Source organism: Strongylocentrotus purpuratus, unplaced genomic scaffold (assembly GCF_000002235.5).
Source record: "Strongylocentrotus purpuratus isolate Spur 01 unplaced genomic scaffold, Spur_5.0 spur5_scaffold_14, whole genome shotgun sequence".
NCBI classification, from domain to species: Eukaryota; Metazoa; Echinodermata; class Echinoidea; order Camarodonta; family Strongylocentrotidae; genus Strongylocentrotus; species Strongylocentrotus purpuratus.
The window spans coordinates 19,879,668-19,901,151 of record NW_022145599.1 but is presented as its reverse complement, the minus strand read 5'-3'; the positions used below and the strand labels follow the sequence as shown (position 1 = coordinate 19,901,151).

The window sequence follows — 21,484 nt, the reverse complement described above, 5'->3', positions numbered from 1 at the left end:
GACATGTTTATGTGAGGGATAACTCGATATTTGTGCTTCGCCTATGATGCTTGGTTAATTAAATTTCATCGCGGAAGGGATTTCGTGATTTATTTTGACAGCGAGCGGAATTACACTTCTACCCAAAATTGATTTGCTCCTAGTCGTCAGAGTCTACAAATCTTTGTAAATGCCTGGGTTGCTAGATGATGAGCGGAACATCATTTCGTGCAGTTTGCCTTTTTAATTTCATGGACATTGTACATATGTCAGATCAATTATATACATGTATGTATATATGATTGATATGTGTCTCTAACACAGCCTGTTGAACGATTTCGATAAAATTGTGTGCTCAAATATTTGATTTTCAGCTGCAGATTGAGACAGGACTCTTCTGATTTCGATTATTTAGTCTGAATCCTCTAATGGGCGATTAAAAGCAAATAGTTGTTTCGTTTGCTTTTGAATTTCCCATTTACACTTGTATTATTGAGAGGCAAATAATCATTGGAAATTTGGATCGATTGTCTGTTTCTAAAGCAAAGGTTAAACATGATGGGGTGTTTTTATGCAAAACCAAGCTGAGAAAAGTTGTTATTGTGTTTGGATAGGACGAACCACAGGAATAGATTCATAAACGTTTAAGGTGTGCCGTCTTCAAGAGACGGCGCATTCCCTGGAGATAAGGCATGTGTGAATACCATCGAAAAGATAGACCCATGGAAGTCATGTTCTATCTAACGATCCTGGTCCTCTGCCTGCTAGGTCTAAACCATGCCCAGATCAGCAACATAGACCCAAGCTCGCAGAATGAGACCCAGGTCATCACTCTCGGATTTCTAGCCCCTGACAAGACCAAGGTGGCCCGTCTAGTCCGCTTTAACGGCGGCGCCATGACCGTAGCGGTACGGGACGTGAACAATAACCCGGACATGCTGCCGGGATATCGTCTCCAGTTCCGCTGGTTGGATACGTACGGCAACGAGGAAGGCTCTATACGCGCCCTGTCGGACCAATGGCGGGATGGAATTGTTGCTTTCATAGGTCCTGGACTAACTTGTACCACGGAGGCTAAAGTAGCTGCTGCCTGGAATCTACCCATGATATCATATGTAAGTCATTCATAATTTTAAATCTTATGTGTCACACTTACGTCCTTAATTATATTTCTTTCTTCACTTAAAAGAAGCTTATTTTTCAATTTTATTTGTCATGGTTTATGTTCAATTTTAAAACATGAATAACTGTGTAAAGGGGAATTGCTATCTTTTTAAGATATATATTTCAATTATCTTACCTATCCTGTCCTACGTGCATTTTTGAAATATTGCATTTTGTGCAGACGACGGACAGACAGACGAGATAAAAACGGTGCAAGTATATTGGCGGATCTTAATAAATTCCATATTTCAATTTGTAAATGCTGATTCATCCTAACCATATATGACATTTAAAATAGCCGTCCAATAAACCTAGAGAACGAGAAAGCAAAATTACTCCTCTGCTTAGAAGTCTATTTTCGGCAAATGTACGAATCGCTTTCACGGTTGATATGGTTTTCTCCGTTATCTACTCTCAACATTCCACTTGATTGGCTCATATACAATATTAGCATGATGAAAATAGCAGAATTTTTTTCTTTTTACATATATATATATAGACGTGTTTGTGGGCCGTTTACATATCTGATTTAAAGTAAGCAAGTATATACTTTTCTGTTTACATTATTATACATTCGTCAAACTCTGGATGGACACTTTTATTAAACTCATGTGATTAAATGTTTCACTGTATCTTTTTAATTAATTCTTTTTCAAGACAGTGAACAAAGTTGTTATATTCATTTATGAGATATACTCTCTCTTTCTCTCTCTTTCTCAGTATATATTTGTTTTAATATTTCAAACTATTTCACTTGTTCAACTTTAATCGGATATATGTAACAGTTTGGTAAATAAATGAGCTTTCTGAGCACATCGTATCATGTGAAAGTGAAATTAACATGCCGACCTTTATTGACAGTTCGTGTAATATTCACATCGTAGGCCCGTTATCAGCTGCTTTCATGACTTCAAAATGTCACACTTTTTCTTTAAGTATTAGGACTTCATTGCTTATTTCTCTATAATAAAATTGAAGATGAATGTATTCTTGCGTTTTACTCTGATGAGTGCAAGTCGAAAAGCTTAAGTTATGGCTCTCTTCAATGGTATTCTCTGAAGATGAATGTATAAACGTCCAGTTTCCCGGTGACAAGTACTATAGACTTTCTTTACCTTAGACAAATATCCGTAAGTGATTAAAAAAAAATACAACAAAATATCCTGTCCTTTAGGTCTTTGAGTAAGTTCTTCTCTACCTAAAGTATATTCTACAAAATCTGCAAGAGGAAATTATGTATGCATTATCGAATGATCTATGTTAAATACGTTGAAAAAAAGGAAGGATTATTAAAGATTTTTTTGTTGAGGAGTTGGAGAAGTGAACTCCTCTTTTGTTTGTGTGCGTATAACTTTGGGTTACCTGTTACTTACTACCTTTCGCAATTTAATTGATAAAAAAAGTACTTTTTGCATGCAAAATAAGGACGTCTTTAAAAGGGTGAAACCCAGCAGATGCAGTAAATACTCGATAAGACAATAATCCGAAATGATGACTGGATTTGAGAAGCCTTTAACGCGATGTGAAGATTCCTGTCCTTGGAACATGTTCCACAAAGTGTATATTATTGTTTCAGCTGGCAGGCGCAAATCAATGATGCGATCCGAGCCCGAGATGCACTATTTCATCCCGGTTTGATTGGCGGTTGCTTAGCTCGATATGTGGTTAGAAGCAATCGTTATGGGTTGTAACGGCCTTTCATGATGATCAGAATTACATCAAATCAAAAAGAAAGAAAGAGAGAGAGAGAGAGAGACTTGTTACTTGGAATTAGTAAATTCGTATGGGAGTTAATGGTCTAGGGGGACTTTGATAAGGTCCTTATATGTGAAGATAAATTTAATTATTATGTCTCGAAAGCATTTGAAACGTAGCGTTCCTTGTTCCGTCTTGCATCTGGCAAAATATTTTGTCCCGATGCTGACAAAACATGAGAACCTTCATTGAATGTCACCTGCATGGATTCTTCTGATTCACTGATTGTAAGCTTTTTGTTTGGCCTACAAAATTTGATGATTTTTTTCATTTAATATCTGATTGCGAAAGATATGATCATCACAAATAAGTTTTAATATTTTCTGTCCAGAGGCAAATCCCGTTTTACCGCAAAGACCATCTCTTTCATCATTAAAAAGACAAATCGTCTTACTTCTTCCTCTACTTGCACCCTTTCACGAAGATGAACTAAATATTACAAGCGGTAATCAAACCATTCATACGATTCATATTTAAAAAAAATATATACACAAACTTAATGTATATTTACACATATTTTATACCATGTGGCATTTTGACTGACAAAACGTTTCAAAATGCCAAGTAGCATTCGATACACAATATCCTTTTTAATAGACCTCTCGGCCATTCAGTAAAGGAAGATGTATACTTGAGGTTATCTTATACGATTCATTCATAGGTCTCGGTATGAAAGACGTCTTTATAACTCCTCAAGCAAGCGTTGCTAAGGAATACGACGGTGATGCAGGCCATTATCGAAATACACACCGGAATATGTATTGTTTAAAATCCGGTCCATTATAGCTGAGGAATAGGGAAGTTTGCTTTCTCACAGTACTGAGATCAAGACTTGCGTTATGTACCAGAATACTGTTGCGAGCCAGAATGTGGATTAAGTAGTCACCCAAAGAATCAAAATTGTTTTAAATTGATGCAAATTCATACCATTCATGTAAAGGGAAAGCTTTACTTATCAAATATAACAAATTCCTTCTTCAAAATATGTTTGGGGCCCGCAGTAATCATTTCTCAAAAATGTTAATTTTCAGATCCAGATTTCCTGCCTTCAGCGGTCCTCCGTAGAGCGTCAGGATTCGTGACGTCACATGCGAGACATAGCTAGCTATAAAATGGCATTTTACGCCTTTTCATGTATATCATATGATTTTTTAAGCAAATTATTCGTGTTGTGCAAGAGAAAATTATTCCATCCATATTTTGATTTGTCCATAATTATCAGTAGTCGTGAGTTTTCTTCAGGTGACTGCTTGTAATAAACGTGATACAAAGTTATGGTAATATTTCAACAGGATTTTATTATGAAATTTAAAATTCGGATTGCCATTGTGAAACCTAGTGTTAAAAAGAAGCAACTCTGAAAAAATTGGGCTTTAAAAGGCTTAGGATTTCGAGAGATTTCAAATTTATCGGTGCTCCCGATAAATTAAAAATTGCGCCTACGGACATATATACAATGGTAGCTGTGACCATGAAAATCTCGGAATATGCAGTTTTTATATATAATTTATAAATGGGAATAGAATATTGGTTGGTTTAAGTCAAGAAACATTGCCTTGAAGCTAAGGTAATATCAAAAGTTTATTATTCACAAATTCATCATATTAGACTCGATTTAAGCGACAACGATCATTGAATATTGTAGGATCGCATATGCTTCCAATATGTTCATTTGAACCGAAATAATGACCTTATACCAAAACTTTGTATTACCTTTGATAACGCGTGAAGGCGTATGTACAGACGCCATTTAGGCGTTCAGTATATTACTCCTTTGTATGTTTATACCAGGAAGAAATTACTATGTCACACAGATCAGTGTACAGTGTTCTGGCAATTAAAAATGCAAACTGGACCAAAGACCCTGAAATGAATTTTCCATTAATAATATGGATATTTAAGACCGTCGCGACAAATTTTTCAGACGTGTTACTAAAAAAATATTATTAAAAAAAAAAAATCAATAATTGTATATCCCGTCGATATCATGTTTGGATCACGTGATACGTCATCGTCATGTTCTTACATTGCTACTGAAATGCCTTAGGTTGATTTTTCGAGAAGTTGATATCGTATTTAATAGTATAACCGATTTGGTTGATGTTATGACTTTTGTTAAGCATTTCAGAGTGAATTCACGCTCTACTTATGTTAATACTATTGAGAAGCAATAGTTATTTATGAATAAAATGCTTTTGGATGCAGATATAGGTGTATGACACAAAATGGCAAATATGAATGGAATTTAAATAGGATGTTTAATGAATAACTATATTATCTAGCATTATAATCTATTCCAATTTTCAGAAGACTTGTAGAGTAATGATTTTGTAACATTCCATGTGGATATGTCGACAATCTTTGCCGGAAAAAAATCCAAACTTAGACATTTACAAACGTTCATTTTTCTGATTTATGGTGAAAGCCTATGAGCTTTCTGTTTACTCATATTTTCTTAGCTCTCCACTTGGCCTCCTGAAACTTACCCTTGAGGCGTTTGCCGATATTTTCCAATATTTTGCTTTGGAGAAGTGTGTACCTATAGTGCCTTGTAATCAGAAAATGAAGAATATTATTCTACCTGTCGTTAGTTGTGATGGCTTTGAACTGTCAGATCAATCCAATTTGATTTAATTTATTCACAAAAATGAAAATCAGACATGTATAAACCATATAAACCATACAATGATTACATTTACAATAAAATACATACATCAAATAATTGGATTGATAGAAATACGTTCGTGTAAACGTCTATTAGGAACATAAGCAAATGCGGAACGAGTAGTCGAAATATAGAAATGATTTGTCATGTACTAACCCCAATCCATTCAACCTATAGAATAGAACATAGGATACAATTCAACCATTTTGTTTATCAATATGAATCTGTACGAAATGTAACATCGAGGAATAGTCTATATGTGTACACGCTTCTGTGTTTTGTTCGTAATATGATAATTGTATTAGTAATTACATTATGGCATTGCTTTATATAATTTCTTTATAAGCACTGCATCAACCTTATGAATGAAGTAAGTGACATTCCAAAATATGACAATTTAAATTTTATTTATTTATTTATTTATTTATTTCTGATATTTATACAGGGTGGCACATATCACCAATTTTGGTGGTCTTCCATGAGGCCCTGTTTGGTAATAATAAAAACAAATAACAGCATCAAAAACAAAATAGATAAATACACAAACATATAAACAGGTAAAATACAAATTAATTGGTATCCCCTTGGAATAACTGATCATTCAAGAATCATCTTTGATCATTTACAAGAAATAGGTGAATGGAATTTTCAAATTAGATACAATTTTTAAAAACATTCATTTAATAATTTGATGAAGCTTAACGCACGGGATACCAAAATTGTTATATTTAAAATTATGAGTGTGACGTTGAGTGTGGAATGAAATTTAATAATCGCCTTACCCGAGTTTTACCATGATTATGAATGAGGAGGAAGTATAAGACCAAGGTTGATGATAAAGCGTTGCGTTGCCAACTTTTACGCCACCAGCATCCTGAACAAATTTATATATATAATTCAGGTCAAGTACGCTATCGATGAACATGTTTTAATGATGGTTCACCGTAGAGTTAATATACCTTTACATGTCCTAAAACTAGGGAGAAAGCAATTGATATCCAAGAAAAAGATCAATATTTCATATACCCTTATCATAAATGAAACGCACTTTTTACATATCTGATTTATTTTAATGGGGAGGGGGATGAACGGTGAAGCAAATATAAACTAGATTATCTCATATTCCCAGACTTAGAATATAAACGTAAAGTAGCAGTTTATAGTCTCTTTTCATACGAGAGCATTATATTGCGATAGATAAAGGAGTGATCAATTTTAAAGCAATAAAGTTGCCATTGACAAAATCCCCTTCCATTTTAACTTACTTTATTCTCTTTAATGCAACGTCGATCTGTGCACATTATATTGCCCCCCTAAAGAAACATTACTGGGTAATATTGGCATAATGTAATGCCCGAAACTGGAGGTATGTCTCCCGCCCGATCGTAACTAATGGCTGATCCATAAAAAGAACCCTGATTTGCTCAAGATTGCATTTCTATTTTTTGTTGCTTATCACGGAGTAATGTAGCTCATTTTAATGTAATGGCAGCCATTTGGTCCGATAAATTGCCCAATTGAGTTTCGCGAATCAATATTGTCTGAAAGGTAGATAGATCTTCATGATTACGTTCCATTTCTTCTTGATTTCATTATTGGAATTGACAAACCCAAGCAACCGCTCCCGATCCCTTCCGAGAAAAAGCAATCGTCCTCGGCCTCAGTTTTTTAAACTGGATACGCCACTTCTCTCTGTCTTCTACACTCTCCCCTCTTTTAAGCCCTCACGCTTGAGCTAGTGGTGAGCTGGGCCTCTTCGTGTGTCGACATTATCAGAAGCAAACCCAGCTCAATCCATCTAGATATTCGACAAATGTGAGAAACGAGCACTTTTTTATCGGTGGCATTAGGGGGGCATCAGCGGTTTCGCTTAAGTATTGATCATGATGTGATAGAGACGTAAAGATCCTTTGCCTGTGGTCAGTCGAAACATTGACATTTTTGGGCGGAGACATGAAGAAGTTTTCGAGCATGTAACAGTATTCCTGAGAAGGTCAGACATCTTAGTTGAGCGGTCTTGGCGAGATTATTTTCCCGTTAGAGGATTACGCATCGCGACTTGATATTTTCGGCATTGAACACGCAAATAATTGGTCATTTCCCACGAGCCAGAATTATTAATTCCTCCCTTGCGCTTAATATGTCTATATGATATCATTGACATATCGATGGGTGACAGAATTGATAGGTCAGTGCTGTCTAGAGAGAAATGTTCACAAGTAACAAAAAAAGTATCGAGTGAGGAAGAGAGAGAGATAGAACAAGATGGACAACGATGAACGAGCGGGAAAGGCGCGGAGAGAAGGAACGAGAAGGAGATATATGTATATATGTATGTATAGAGAGAGAGAGAGGGAAGAGGGGAGAGACATGGAGAGAGAGAGAGAGAGAGAGAGAGAGTGAGAGAGAGAGAGAGAGAGAGAGAGAAGGAGGAGAGGAAGAAAGAAAGGGTGAGAGATGAAGGGATAGAGAGAGAAAAAAAAATTATATTGCGAAACCATATTTAATTGCATGATAGTGCCTAATTCTTTCATATAACCGTTCGGTTTTCTGTATTGTTTTTTGTAAGTATGTTCGTTTTTTCATCCCTAAAGTCTTCGTGCATTTTGCCATAACTAAGAAGTTTATGTTTATGCACTAGTTACGCTACTAATACTTTATTGAAAAAGAAATTGTAAATTAATTTAAAATCAGATAAAATATCCGTTATGGTTCCTTTATATTTGTATTGTTTTTGCACAATCTACAACTACTCATTATAGTAACTTATTTATCGAAATGATATTAATGCGAATATTTACTCAATCGCCTATCCGCATCAAAGTAGTCTGCAACACAATAATAGTTCGTGTGTGGATTTGTTCGTGTGTTTTTACATTGCGTTTTCGTATTTGTGAGATAATTCTCTACGTTTCATATGGAGACACCATTGTTGTTATACTTCACTTCAGCAAGCTGGGTATTACTAACCCGTTTACTCCTGAATTACATTTCCCGATAGACATTAACACAGGGACTACACGGTTCTAGTAGGCAATGGGCTAAGTTATTCGCACAAAGCTTTTTTTACAGGCTTGATCATACTGCATATTTTATAGCGACGGTCGAAGTTGCCTCGTGACAACACGTTTTGCCACGGAATGACTCGTAAAATCCACTCATAAATTGAAAAATAAAAATATCTACAAAGGAAGCACAAAGTACGATACTACGCGTGTATTGTCGTGCGTAATTATAGTACGCATATCCATCATCCTGTTAATGATAAGTGAAAGCAAAATTATACTTTGCCGGAGGACTACGATCACATGCACCTGTGCACCCTTTTTTTCAATGACGCCAAAAAAGAGGGGAATATTGTTTATATTTGGGACTTTTAGATTTGCGTGGCCTGATACGTGTGACGTCCTTTCAAGGCAGTGCATTAAAAGGACGTCGATCGTAGAAATCCACGTTGTCGTTGTGCAAATCTAAAAGTCCCTTTTCACACAAGCAGAGACAACGCTACCAATACGGCAGCCATTGATTCAAAACCCCTTCAGATGAAAAACTAATGAAGACGTGACGATCCGGTCTCTCTCTCTCTCTCTCTCTCTGTTTCACCTTCATAATAACGTTCTTGATTTAAGCAGGTTTTACAAGGAGGATATAAAAACCCCTCATATATTATCATGTTTTTTTTTCATAAAGGGGAAGACTCCGGTATTACTATTAGCATGGGGGAAAATAGTGTATATTTTAACCAAGCATCTATCTCTTGTATACAGCGCTTTGTTGCTCATTTTAATATGTTGCTTATCAAAATTACATTCCATTTACGTATATAATTATTTTTCAAAATGATAATTGCTGTGTTTGCAACTAATGTTTTGGAATCGAAGGGTGTGATTGGAATATCATTCCTCATCGTGCAGCAGGAAGATTTTGTGAGGACCAATGTTTTGGAGAACCAATCAGATGTAGTCGACTGAGGCTGCGTTCATGCTTAAATTTTGAAGGCAGAATGAGCGATCTGAAACGCTCATCGTAAACGCTCATCGTGATCGCAGTTCCACGATGTAGTGTTCATGCTTACTTCTCTGGCTCCCCCAGGCAATTCTCAGTGTGTGGCCTTAATTGGTCTTCCAGCTGGATTCGCAAACCTTCACTGTGCATGCTACGTAGACCCACTAGAGGTCAGTGCGTTGACCCCATTTAAACGCGTTTACAAATTGTAAACGCATCTTTTTGTGAGTTTACGATCGGCGATCGTGATCGCCGTTTTTCGGTGATTCTACAAAAGTGAGCTAAGACGCAACCGTGTTTTAAACTAAACGCGTAACAGATGCCTGATTCTGGCCGTCAAAATCAAGCATGAACGCGCCCTTAGAGGCTGTTCACACCGGCAGAGATAGCGCGGTCTAGCGCGCGCTCTATCGCGCGCTAGGCCGCGCTATCTCTCGTGGACCACCCCCAAGAGGTGCTCCGGTACTGGCACGCCGTTTTGGCTCGCCGTGGCTCGCTGTTGGGCGGACCGAAACGACGTTGTACCTTCCACACCGCAGAGATAGCGCGCGCTAGACCGCGCTATCTCTGCCGGTGTGAACAGCCTCTTAGTGTCAATTTAATGGGATATGAGCTATAGCTCTGCTGGTGACTGTATCATACTGATAGGTTCACTTTTGATTTGTCCATTAGTGAAGGCTTGAATGATTATATACTGATTATATTAGATAACACGCAATATGCCGAACGCGCTTATTGAGTTATTGAGCAATTTGCGAGCAATGGCTGAAAAGAGAATCCCAGCACTTGTGCAAATTATTGATGAGATATGTGGATAAATTGGATAAGCCATGCCGACGGCGGCAATCAGATTTGACATGATTAACTATTGAGTAATATTCGTTAGAATTGTTCGTGTGTGCGAGGTTTGAAATGGTCAACGTTTCTAATTAAAGTTTAATCAATCATCGCTTTCGGATTTTACAGATATAATATTTCAAGAGGCAACCAAATAGTGCCATCTTTTACTAAGATCAATACCATTGAAACATAATAAAGTACCTAGCAGGGGGACGAAGTTTGTATTCGCTTCCAACTCAAACCCAATCCAAAATAAAATCAAGAAATCGTAATAGAAGAATCTATTTTGCAATGTGCCTCAGATTGCAGGGAAATTGCCTAAGATATTGAATAATATCCGGGGGAGGATTCCCACGTATACCCTCGCCGTCCCCTCCTGTTATAGCCCCACCCCCTGGATACACACCAATGACAAACACACCAGTTCGTATAACAGATGGAGCTGTCTTCCGAAGAAGACAATAATGAATCGGTGACGTGATCTTTCTATTGTTCGGCCAGGGCGCGTGGCGTCACAAAGAAGCCAGACGGGCACGTCACGTGATCAGTATACATACCGGTCCAGCACTTGACATTTAGGTGCTGTGCCCGTCAAATGACCAACGTATCAGTGACGCAATTAAGACCCATGTGTACACAAGGTACAGGTTTGGTTAAATTCGTTATATAAAAAACTTTTATCTAATCTCCTTGATTTTGGCTTGTACATATACCCCCCCCCCCCCCAAAAAAAAAAAAAAAAAAAATAGTAGCAATACCGACCTGGTTTAAATGTTTCTTATATATGGAGCGTTCGACATAAACGTTATGAAAAGATATAAAGCATTAGGATCCGGTTGCAATAAACTTAGCATTGGTGACTTTGCCATTAATAGTAAATGCCATGGTAACTTTGATTTGATTGGCTCTTGAGTGATGTTGCCATGGTATTTGATATTGATTGCACAGATGCCATTAGTCATTTTTCTCGTAAATTTCATGCATTGGGGTCCTGGTCGTTATCCAAATTACAGTACGTTTCTTTTTGTTTCTTTTGTAGTTTAAATAATACAGCTGAGAATCGGAACTCACAATCTTGTTCATGTGTTAAGTGTTTATATTGTAAGCGCCTGAAAAAAGTTACGAGGGTGTACTGTCTGCATATTAGTTAAACAGTGTGCAAGTGTTACACTAGCTGAATATATGCTTCCCGCTTCAGTTCCTGCGGGTGGTGTTTCAAATGATGAGTAACACGTATGTTAGTATATGCTTGAATATAGGCTCGTTGGTGACATAGATGGCAGATAAACGTCCAGATGCTCCGTTACAAAGACAATTTGAAATTGGAGCCGATGTCCAGAGAATTTGTTTAGCCCTTGACCACCCGACCCCCAGCTGCTTTCAAAATGGCCTCAAATTTAGTATTAAGTGCTCTGAAGTTGAAATTCAACGCCTCTGTTTCACCAAAGTGTCGATGACCCTGTAGCCTTTCATAAACAAAAACACGTTACTTCTGAGTCGGATAACAACTTTTCTCTTCTTGTGTGTCATAATGGTTTTATAATTTAAAGGAGATATAGACAGAAAAAATGTCGAAAGGTAGATATAGAATTAAGATATTTTTCTTGTGCGTCATTGTTGGGAAAATGTGGTAAGATGTTACATATAATTTAGAAGTTAAAGTGTGAAGAGTGCAGACTAATTATGGGGTATAAAACTGGTTATTACTTATGCCGCCACTCTTGATGGAGGTAATTATAATGCATTGTTCGTAGTAGAGAGCCGAAGATACGCTTTGTGAAAAATCCATTCCTAATTTTATTCAGCCGATGGACTTTTAAACTCGGGTCTATAATTGCAAATTTAGTCTGGCCCTCCTTCTTTTATTGAATAAACGATAATTGAAGGTACTTAATGAGAAAAAAGAAGGAAAAAAAAGAGGGAGATAGATAAAGAGAAAGAGAAAGAGAGACTTTTTGATAGACTGAGACATTGTATGCAATATTCAAATATTTACGTAAAGCAATATTGCTAAAATACGATGGAAATACAAATTGCTTGACAATGCTTGAAAGTACAAACTGTATGTATATCATACAATGCGTTAATGCATATATTAAAAAGGGCAATATATGGGATGCAAGATAACAATTAAAAGACATGCATGAAGAGAGAAAAGGGGAAGCCATAAAGAAAGAGAGACAGACATAATAGAGAAAGAAGGAGGCGGAGGGAGGGAAAGATAGATCAAGTTAATGGGGACGAAAGAAAGAGAGAGAGAAACAGAGAGAGAGAGAGAGATAGTGTGTGTAGTCTTCGAGATGCGTTTGTTGCAATATCGGAGATACGTAAGTTTTACTTTAGCTCATTTTGTATTGTGAATCCTAGTAGTTAGAGTCTTTAGACATTATTAAGATGGGATGTGTTCAGATAATAATAAATACGAGGGCTTGAGTTTATTAAGAATGTTGTAGTCATGAGATTACATTTACATGGTTTCGGGAGCAAGTAATTATCTTTGCACCATATTAAAGAGAAGATCAAGTGAAATTTGAAGTGTGGGGGTATAATTACGTTTAACAATTTTTCAAAATTCTCGATCATCAATACATTTCCATCGAGCTTCCTGATCGCATACAGCATCGTTAACAAGAACCAATAAACAGTACCGATCCTAACTTATTGCCTTGCGGGACACCACATAATACTTCTAGCAAGGGAAAGTCACATGTTTACATGTGTGTGCTCTGAGTGCGTTCAGTCAGGAAGTTGCAAATGACTTGGATGATATACCTTCGCACTCCTACGAGTACAAGCTTGTTGATCACAACTGAAAGATTTACTTAATGAAATCAACGGTGGTAAGATGGGCATAGTTGCCAAGTTTATGAATTCCTTCAATAATAAACTTCAGCATGTGAACACGATTAGTATTTAAAGAGGTAAGTTAGTGCCTCTGCGATCTTGACAGTACTTACCTATTAAACAAAAACATTGCATTATTTTGTATTACATTTTAAATGCAATTGATTCTGATTTATTACAAGTCCTCCCATCAATCGCAAATTCAATAACTCCCAGCTCATTAGTACATAATTGCGATTTGACGTGAAGCGATGGACATTTTGAATCAAAGGCAAGTGTTTATAAAATGGACCCTCGATATGCTAAAAGTCAAACTGTCATGTTTTGTATGCATTAATACGAAAACCATTTGTAGACTATCAAATCCATGGTCACTAAGCCAACATTGTACACCCCAATTATGATCTTGACTTGGAAAGTGAAGACTAAAATGGAAGAAAGAAATGTTTTCAAAACGTACGTTCTGTGCTCTAATTCCTCTTGAGGTAAGCCACTTGAAAAGTGAAAACACACATCTTATTCGGTTACTACACTTGATAAAAGGCTAGAAAAGATCACAATGGCATAATAGCTTGACGTCATAGCTGACGCCCAGGGCAAAACACACTCCATGTAAAAATGACAGGCAAATCTATAAAAAAAACTGACACTTAAAGAAAAACTATAATACCGAGAAGCTATAGAACTTCAGGCATGGCCTTCACAAAGCAAGCGAATTCATCGAAAAGCAAAGCATTTAAAAATGGTAAATAATGCTTATAAAATGCGAAAGCTTTTTGCGGCGGGCATTGTCCCGCTTTGTATACAACAATACATGAATGACATCAACAGTAAAGAGGAATAGATGATTGGGGCATTTACTAAATGCTGATTTCGTTATCCTAATTTTTGTTTGATGAACTGTGTTCACATTTTTCACGAACATATTTACTGCAAAGTTTTATTGACTCACCAGATAAGCAGGTTTTGACAAGTGTTTATGTTGTTTTATATCAATATTCGTTCGACAAAGCTTTCCATATTTTGTTCGTCCATTATTCTTTGCAATACCATGGACAAATTGTACATATCTCCCTGGTTTTCACGTCTGTTTTCAATCAGTTTTTAGTAATTCAAATCAAGTATGTGCGTTGTATTTTTCAGGGAAATGCAAAACAAATCAGAAAGTGCTTTATATGAGCTTGACAAGATGAATGCCGATATAATCTTATACTTAAATATTGTTAAGACATATTGTTCTTAGTTGAAAAGAAAAATACAAAAGAATATCATTGAATGATTTTCGCTTGCCAAGTCAAATCTCTCTCGATGATGAGGTTCTCCATTCATGTAAATTTACGGTTGATGTGTTATTTAACGGTGTACCTGTTTGCCAGTTAGCACAATGAACGTATTTGATCTCCCTTTATTCATAAGGGGTGTCGCTGAGATGCGCCCGATGTGGGATAGAGTACCGTCGTGGCGTGTCATTTGGCAAGACATTAATCCACCTTTGACACTCTCCACCCAAGTATTAAATGAGTACCGGTAGCAAGAAATTCCTCGAATGCTGTGAGCACAAAAATAGGTAGGTTAGCAGAACCGGGGCAATATTAGAGACCTTTGAGCACCTTGTTATGCTATGTGCGGTTTAAAAATATCCAATAATATGATTTTTCTTATTTCATTCATCTATTTCGCCACTGTGGGAGACCTTGACAGGAAAGTGATGGCCTGCGTTTTGATAGTATTTTCTCAATATTGTAATTCATATAATATGTATTCTTTTCTTTGCCTTCTAATTGCAATAACTGACCTCACTGGAAGTTATCCTTTTGAAGCATTTTTCAGGAATCGTCTGCTATCATATCCGAGAATCATCCATTAACGATGAGAAGGTGTGCGTGATAGTTCACCTCGAACCGGGGAAAATACACGTAATAGCCTTTAATACAGAAAAGTGCATTGTGATAGTTCCACTCTTGTTGTTACACTCTTTATAATCGGCGTACCAAAACAAACGTATATCAGATTTTGCTCCTACATTTCCAATTCTCATCGAAGGTAATGAGAATTGTTAGTGAAGGTACACCTGATGGATCATTATGCACCGACACGGGTTTTACTAATGATAGATACAAATATAAATCGCTGCAAATATTGGCAATATGTATATGAAGAGGATGACAATCGGCTATCAGGGAGTTATTACTCTTTTGCCATTCACCAATAATTGATGTCGAATCACAACCCAGGGATAACCATATTATATATTAAGAAGAAACAAATTAATGTGGTAATGCAAAGATATGAGACATCGATAGCTGTACTTCCTCCGATGAGTCCCAACTGCACGATTCCGTATTAAAAAAAAGTAATATGAACAGGAGTTAAGAATGATACCTAGACCTCCCTAACGATGTCAAACGCCTCATTAATTGAGTCTGTTTGACTTCTGTCTACTTTTTGTATGAATAAAATGTAAATTGCCACCATGAATGTGATTATTACGAGGACAGCCGAAGCTTCGTTGTGTAATTGACCGTAACGCGTACCTATTAATATTTCCATTATGAGTGTTTTATGAGGAATGTGTCAGAACGCCGCGATGTCAAATACTTTTAGACTTGGATAAGTGTTTTCAAAATCATTTTCCATAATGAATATGATTTTGGAAAACAGTAACTTCATTGCCCGTTTTGTCCAATTACCTATCAATATTTCAATCATGAGTGTTTTATAAGTATTGCGTTAGAACGCCATGATGTCAAATATTTTTAGGCTTGGATAAGTGTTTTCAAAATCATTTTCCATTATGAATGTGATTATGGGACATCAGTAACTTCATTGTTTCACGAACCTTCAGACTAGCCGTTCACACCCGTTCTCCGTGGTTTCATATGAATAAATCCACATGATTGTGAATTTTTCACTGGAGTGACATCACGACTTCCTGGTGCCATAGACTTCAGATCCGGAGTTGTGTCCATTCTGATTGATATCTTTTGACTATTTTCTCAAACTGAATGCCGTAATAGAAATCACCCCGCAATGATTAGGACTATAATAAATATGTCCCTTCTTCCTGAGTGAATACCATTCTATCAATACAAATATATTTGGGTGCACCAGCCCTTTCTGTTGTTGGTGACGACTTCGTTTATTTTGGGTCAATGTCCTTTCTGATGAGAGCTTTCACACCAATGTTTCTGATACGAATATTGTAATAAAAAGAACATGATACCCTTGTGGTGTCGAAGCAGTCGACAATGGGTCTCCTCTGCGTGATTCCGAATAATGAATATTTCCTATCTTCCACTTCACGTTGGGCTTGCCCTCATATTGAAGACACAGCCTTGCCATTCGCGGAGGCACCTTGTTTGCAGTCCATCAGGTGCCTACTCTTCTGGATAATCTAGTCATTAAAGATGCTTTCCACAGATCATCCAGTAGACCGTCTTTTCGTTGTGACATATTCAAATCATTATGCAGGGAACTCACTGTGTAATTAAGTGGAGCCCAGTTAACGCCACAAATGAATTAAGAACAGACGACAGAGTGGATGAAAACCTATTTCTCCCCTTTCAGATGTTTACTTTGTGTAATAATGTTATTTTATGTGCACATGATTATGTCGATTGAAAAATTTTAAAAAAGGGGAAAAAAGTTGAAATTTCTCAAACTTTCATATTTGCATAATTAATTATTACTTATTAGAATAAGTAATTAAAATGATGTGTGCATCATTTAGACCAAATGACAAACTTAACGAAAGACAAATAAACCAGCATGCCAACAATTAGTTTAGTAGTATTTCATTTAAGAGCACACTGGTTTATCATAGCATCGCAAGACATAAAACAGACAGTGTAGTTACCCGCATCCTTTGAACAAACCCTCGATTTGAGATTTTCTAGTGGTTTTAGGGGGCTTCTAGCAGTAAAAAGGCTACAATAAAATGTCTCAGTAAGCCTGGTAAGCTTCACATTGAAGAAAAAAGAAACGTGCCGGGCAGCGCTCAATTCGATTTGAAACTCGATATGATACCTTTTTCACTTGCCAGACGCGTCGGGTGTGAGAGAAGCCAAGAATCGCCAAAGAAGAAACACGACGCCATATCAAAGAGAAAACGGGTTATCCCGCCCTCTTACGACTGTCCTGTCGTATTAAGCACGGATGCAGGAGGTAAATACCAAAAGGCAAGATGAACTTTTTAGAAGATCCAGATCCGAGAGGGTGTTAGCGTTATGGTGGCGAGGTGTCGGAATACACTTTCGTGCTCTGCAAGTCGTCACAAGAACCCCTCGCTGCGGACGCACCTAGCCTGACACTTGGAGAGCTTGTGGACACCTCTGCGAGACTGCGACCAATGTCGTTGGATCAACAGAGAGACGCACAGGTTGTAATTCTAGGGAGTGCATATTAAAGAGAAGGTTGAGTTGAAAAATAATTTGTGAGCGTTATATCATTCTATTATCCAAGTGTGGAATAACATCAGATAAAAAATGTTCCCTGAAAAGCATGGCTCTTAAATTGCTTTAATTATCTATATATGGTATGTAACGTCATACAAATCGGGACGGATTTTTATGCCACATGTTCGGGTAGTCCCATATTCATTTTCATGTGTACAGTGCTTGTAACTTTACCAAGGCTGGGCAAAAATTCTTATCATTTTGATGATTGTAGAACCTTGCATTACACACCAATACTTATATGCTAGATGAACAACCTTTTCTGATCGTTTCTTTCACAGTGCAATCGCATGACCAGAACTCAACTGTATATTTAAGGCGAAGAGTTTGTATATTATTTATTGAAGGTTATCGTTGAGAAGGAAATCGTCCAGCTAAAACTACCTTATCGGAACCTAATTACTTTCAAAAGTAGTTATACTATGAACGATGAGGGTGTATCAGTTTCAATTTCAATTAAAGCATTAGACGATGTATTTATCAGGGATTACATTGAACCATTTTACCAAGAATTTGCTGTTGAACAGCTGTAATATAGCTCCTTTAGCAAACGAACCATGATACCAATCGCTTCGACACAGATTTATTGGAATAAGAGAATAGATCTCTATAAGATAAATATTAAAGTCGTCCTATGACTTAAAACTGATTTCTCCTAATGCATCTGTAATCAATCATATATTTGTAATCAGGGCTTATGGATATGCCCTTTTGCAAAAGTTGGTGACTACTTTCATATCTACGATAGATTACAAAGAAAAAACAGAATTTTCCAGTTGCCAGATTCTTGGTTGTTAGAAGAAGGTAGCGATATAACACACATGCACACCCACACACACACACGCATCTCCTCTCACACACATAGACATACATACATTCCCTCCCACAACGCACACCCACACATAATATATACATCATCCCTTAGAAATAAAATCACAAAGTTTTGAGAAAATGCAATTTCTTCAAAGTGTAATCTCTATACCGTCGCTGCCAAATACGGAGATGAATCAGGACACACATTTTATATATATATATATATATATATATGCATAAATATATGTATGGATAGAACACCTGCCTCTCTGTAACTCACATATGAATGGTACACTTGGCACAGTTTAGCCATTCATCGCCAAAGCAATCCTTCCCCATGAGACATATTTCCCCCTCATCCTAGCCGCTCTTTGCTAGAAATCGATCCTACCCATTTGCTCATTGTATACCACCGGTGCGTGCACAAAAGGTGCTAAGCTTTTACTTTTTTTTTTTGTATAGCTCAAGTAGGGTAAAGGCCTGCGAGAAGGAGATGAATGTGACTGTTGATAAAGGATATCAAGATATTGGAGATTTCGGGGGCGAGAATGACCGAGGAAGCGATGCCTCAGAGGAATTTAAGTTGAGCGTAAAATATGGTGCCAAAAATCAATTATTTGTCAGCCTGTTCGATTGAGGTATTCAGGGAGGTATGAAATCGACCAATTTAGAAAGAAGAAGAAATGGTATATCTAACAAAATAAAACGTTAATTTAGAACAGTGAAATAAAGATACTGCAGTCCTTGCCAGGGACTCACATAAGTCAGTGCAACTGTTTTATGTGTCCTCGTTTCTTAATCTAGTACTTTTGTTTAGATTTATGTGATGCTTTTCGAGGGGGAGGGGGAGGATTCCTTAAATTACAATGCCCTATAAAGAAAAAAGATAATATTTGAAAGCAGTTACGAGGTACCCTTTCATTATACGACCACGCCACGCCATCGCATAAATAATATATAACTGACAACCCATTAGGATTGTATGAATTGTTCATTACGGTTGAAAGCGGATCTTCCTGAAAAGTCATTTTCGTGAATATTACCTCGAAAATTGCGCACACAGTTTCTCAACGGTCTAGAGTTATCGTACGCAAAATATATTTGAGTTTAAATGACTCATTATCCAAGAAAGAAGAGTTTGTTTGTTCCTTTTAAATTATAGTTTGTCTGGGGTGAATATTACTAGTAAAAGAGGTCTCTTGCAATATCTGAAGAAATCTACCTTCAAAGACTCTTCGTACAACTTAAAGGAATTGTTCACAAATACCAACAAAGTTATGGTAAAGGCGAATCATTAATTACCGTTAAAAACGTAGATTAATTTGTTGCCGTAGGGCAGCGTCATTGACTACCATTGTACGAACAAATAAAGCGATATGCGCATTTGAAAAATTACGTTGAATCTTCTAGGATATGGCCTAACAATATTGATTAATGCACGTAATGACGCAATCCAGATGACGCCTCTCATACATTGGGTATTAATGTCATGTAATTCATTATTAGATGATGATTATAATTATAAGATTGTCCTTTTTATAGACGTTGGCACTTGGAAATTCATCGTTTAAATAATCTAAATTTTGGGGTTTAAAGCAGGAATTCCATATGCGCTTTTGAAAAATTACGTTGAATCTACTTGGATATGGCCTAACATTATATGACGATATTGATTAATGCACGTAATGACGCAATCCAGATAACGCCTCTCGTACATTGGGTATTAATGTCATGTAATTCATTATTAGATGATGATTATTATTATAAGATTATCCTTTTTATAGACGTTGGCACTTGAAAATTCATCGTTTAAATAATCTAAATTTTGGGGTTTAAAGCAGGAATTCCATATACTTTAGTCACTGCCATTTTATAGACGATGTTTAGAGACGGCGTCAGTCACTGAGTACATTACTTTAAATTTAAACCATAATTATTGTCACCGTAGTATGACAGGTAGGGAAAAACACTCATGGTATTTTAATGTGAAATAAAATATGAAGATTAAAATTCAATAATTCCACAATTATATTGCAAACTATTGCCAAAATCCTATGTTACTATCGAAAATTATTTTCGATTGGCATAAAAGTTATTTTTCTTTTAGTCAATCACAGCGACTGTAATAACATGTGATAGTTGAAACAACCGAATTAAATAAGTGGGATCGAATAACAATATTTATGTAATAAAACAAAGCAGAAATATATTCGATGCGATGCTTCATTGTAATTTGCCTTCTACTAATCGCTAAATGATTGCGGAGAAACAGCATCATGACAAAAATACACGAGATGAATTAAAAGTCATGCTGAACTCATAAATTGTTCAATCACTACACAGAATACTCCGCGAATTCCAATTACGTGAATACAAAATTCGGTGCGACGTTTCCCTAGATTTAAAAAAGGTATTCAATATGGAGCTTTAGATCATACATCTCCATCACAAAGACGTTTAGCTCCTGTCGTCTTCTTCAAACTAAACTAATGCGGATATAATGATAATGTATCGCTCAACATTAATACCCCATCGGCACCTGCTCGTCGTTACGTACTGATGAGGCGAATAAACCATTTCACTTTGTAACACAAGAACGTGAGCCGTGTCTGAGGAGAAATTATGACAAATTACCGGAATCAAGTGTGCTTGTAACGTACTTCAATCTTACGGAAGGATACTTTTAAAAAGTCGCTCTTAGAGAGTAGGTGCGCTACAGTAACTGTAGAAGCGTGACAAAGTGAGAGGGAGAGAGAAATAGAGAGAGAGAGGGGGAGGGGTGAGAGAGTGTGTGTGTGCGCACGCGTGTGCGTGGGTGTTCAAGATCCTTGCAGTGTTATGATACAATAACTCTGGCTTTGTTATGCCTCCTACCTGCTAGAGCTGGAGAATTATATTTTTGTAATCGAGCGTATTTTCCACGTCCATGGCCTCATTTCTACATTCTATATCGCCTATATATTTC

General features: G+C 36.8%; 1 protein-coding gene across 1 annotated transcript in view; it reads left to right on the top strand.

Annotated features, from left to right (window-relative positions):
- The first annotated feature begins 701 nt into the window (after positions 1-701).
- Positions 702-21,484, top strand: part of LOC115923804 (guanylate cyclase 32E-like) — a 48,627-nt gene continuing 27,844 nt past the window's right edge. The window contains exon 1 of the mRNA XM_030985136.1: positions 702-1,094. Within this exon, the coding sequence (XP_030840996.1) occupies positions 702-1,094 (393 nt within the window). The remainder of the gene's footprint in view (positions 1,095-21,484) is intronic.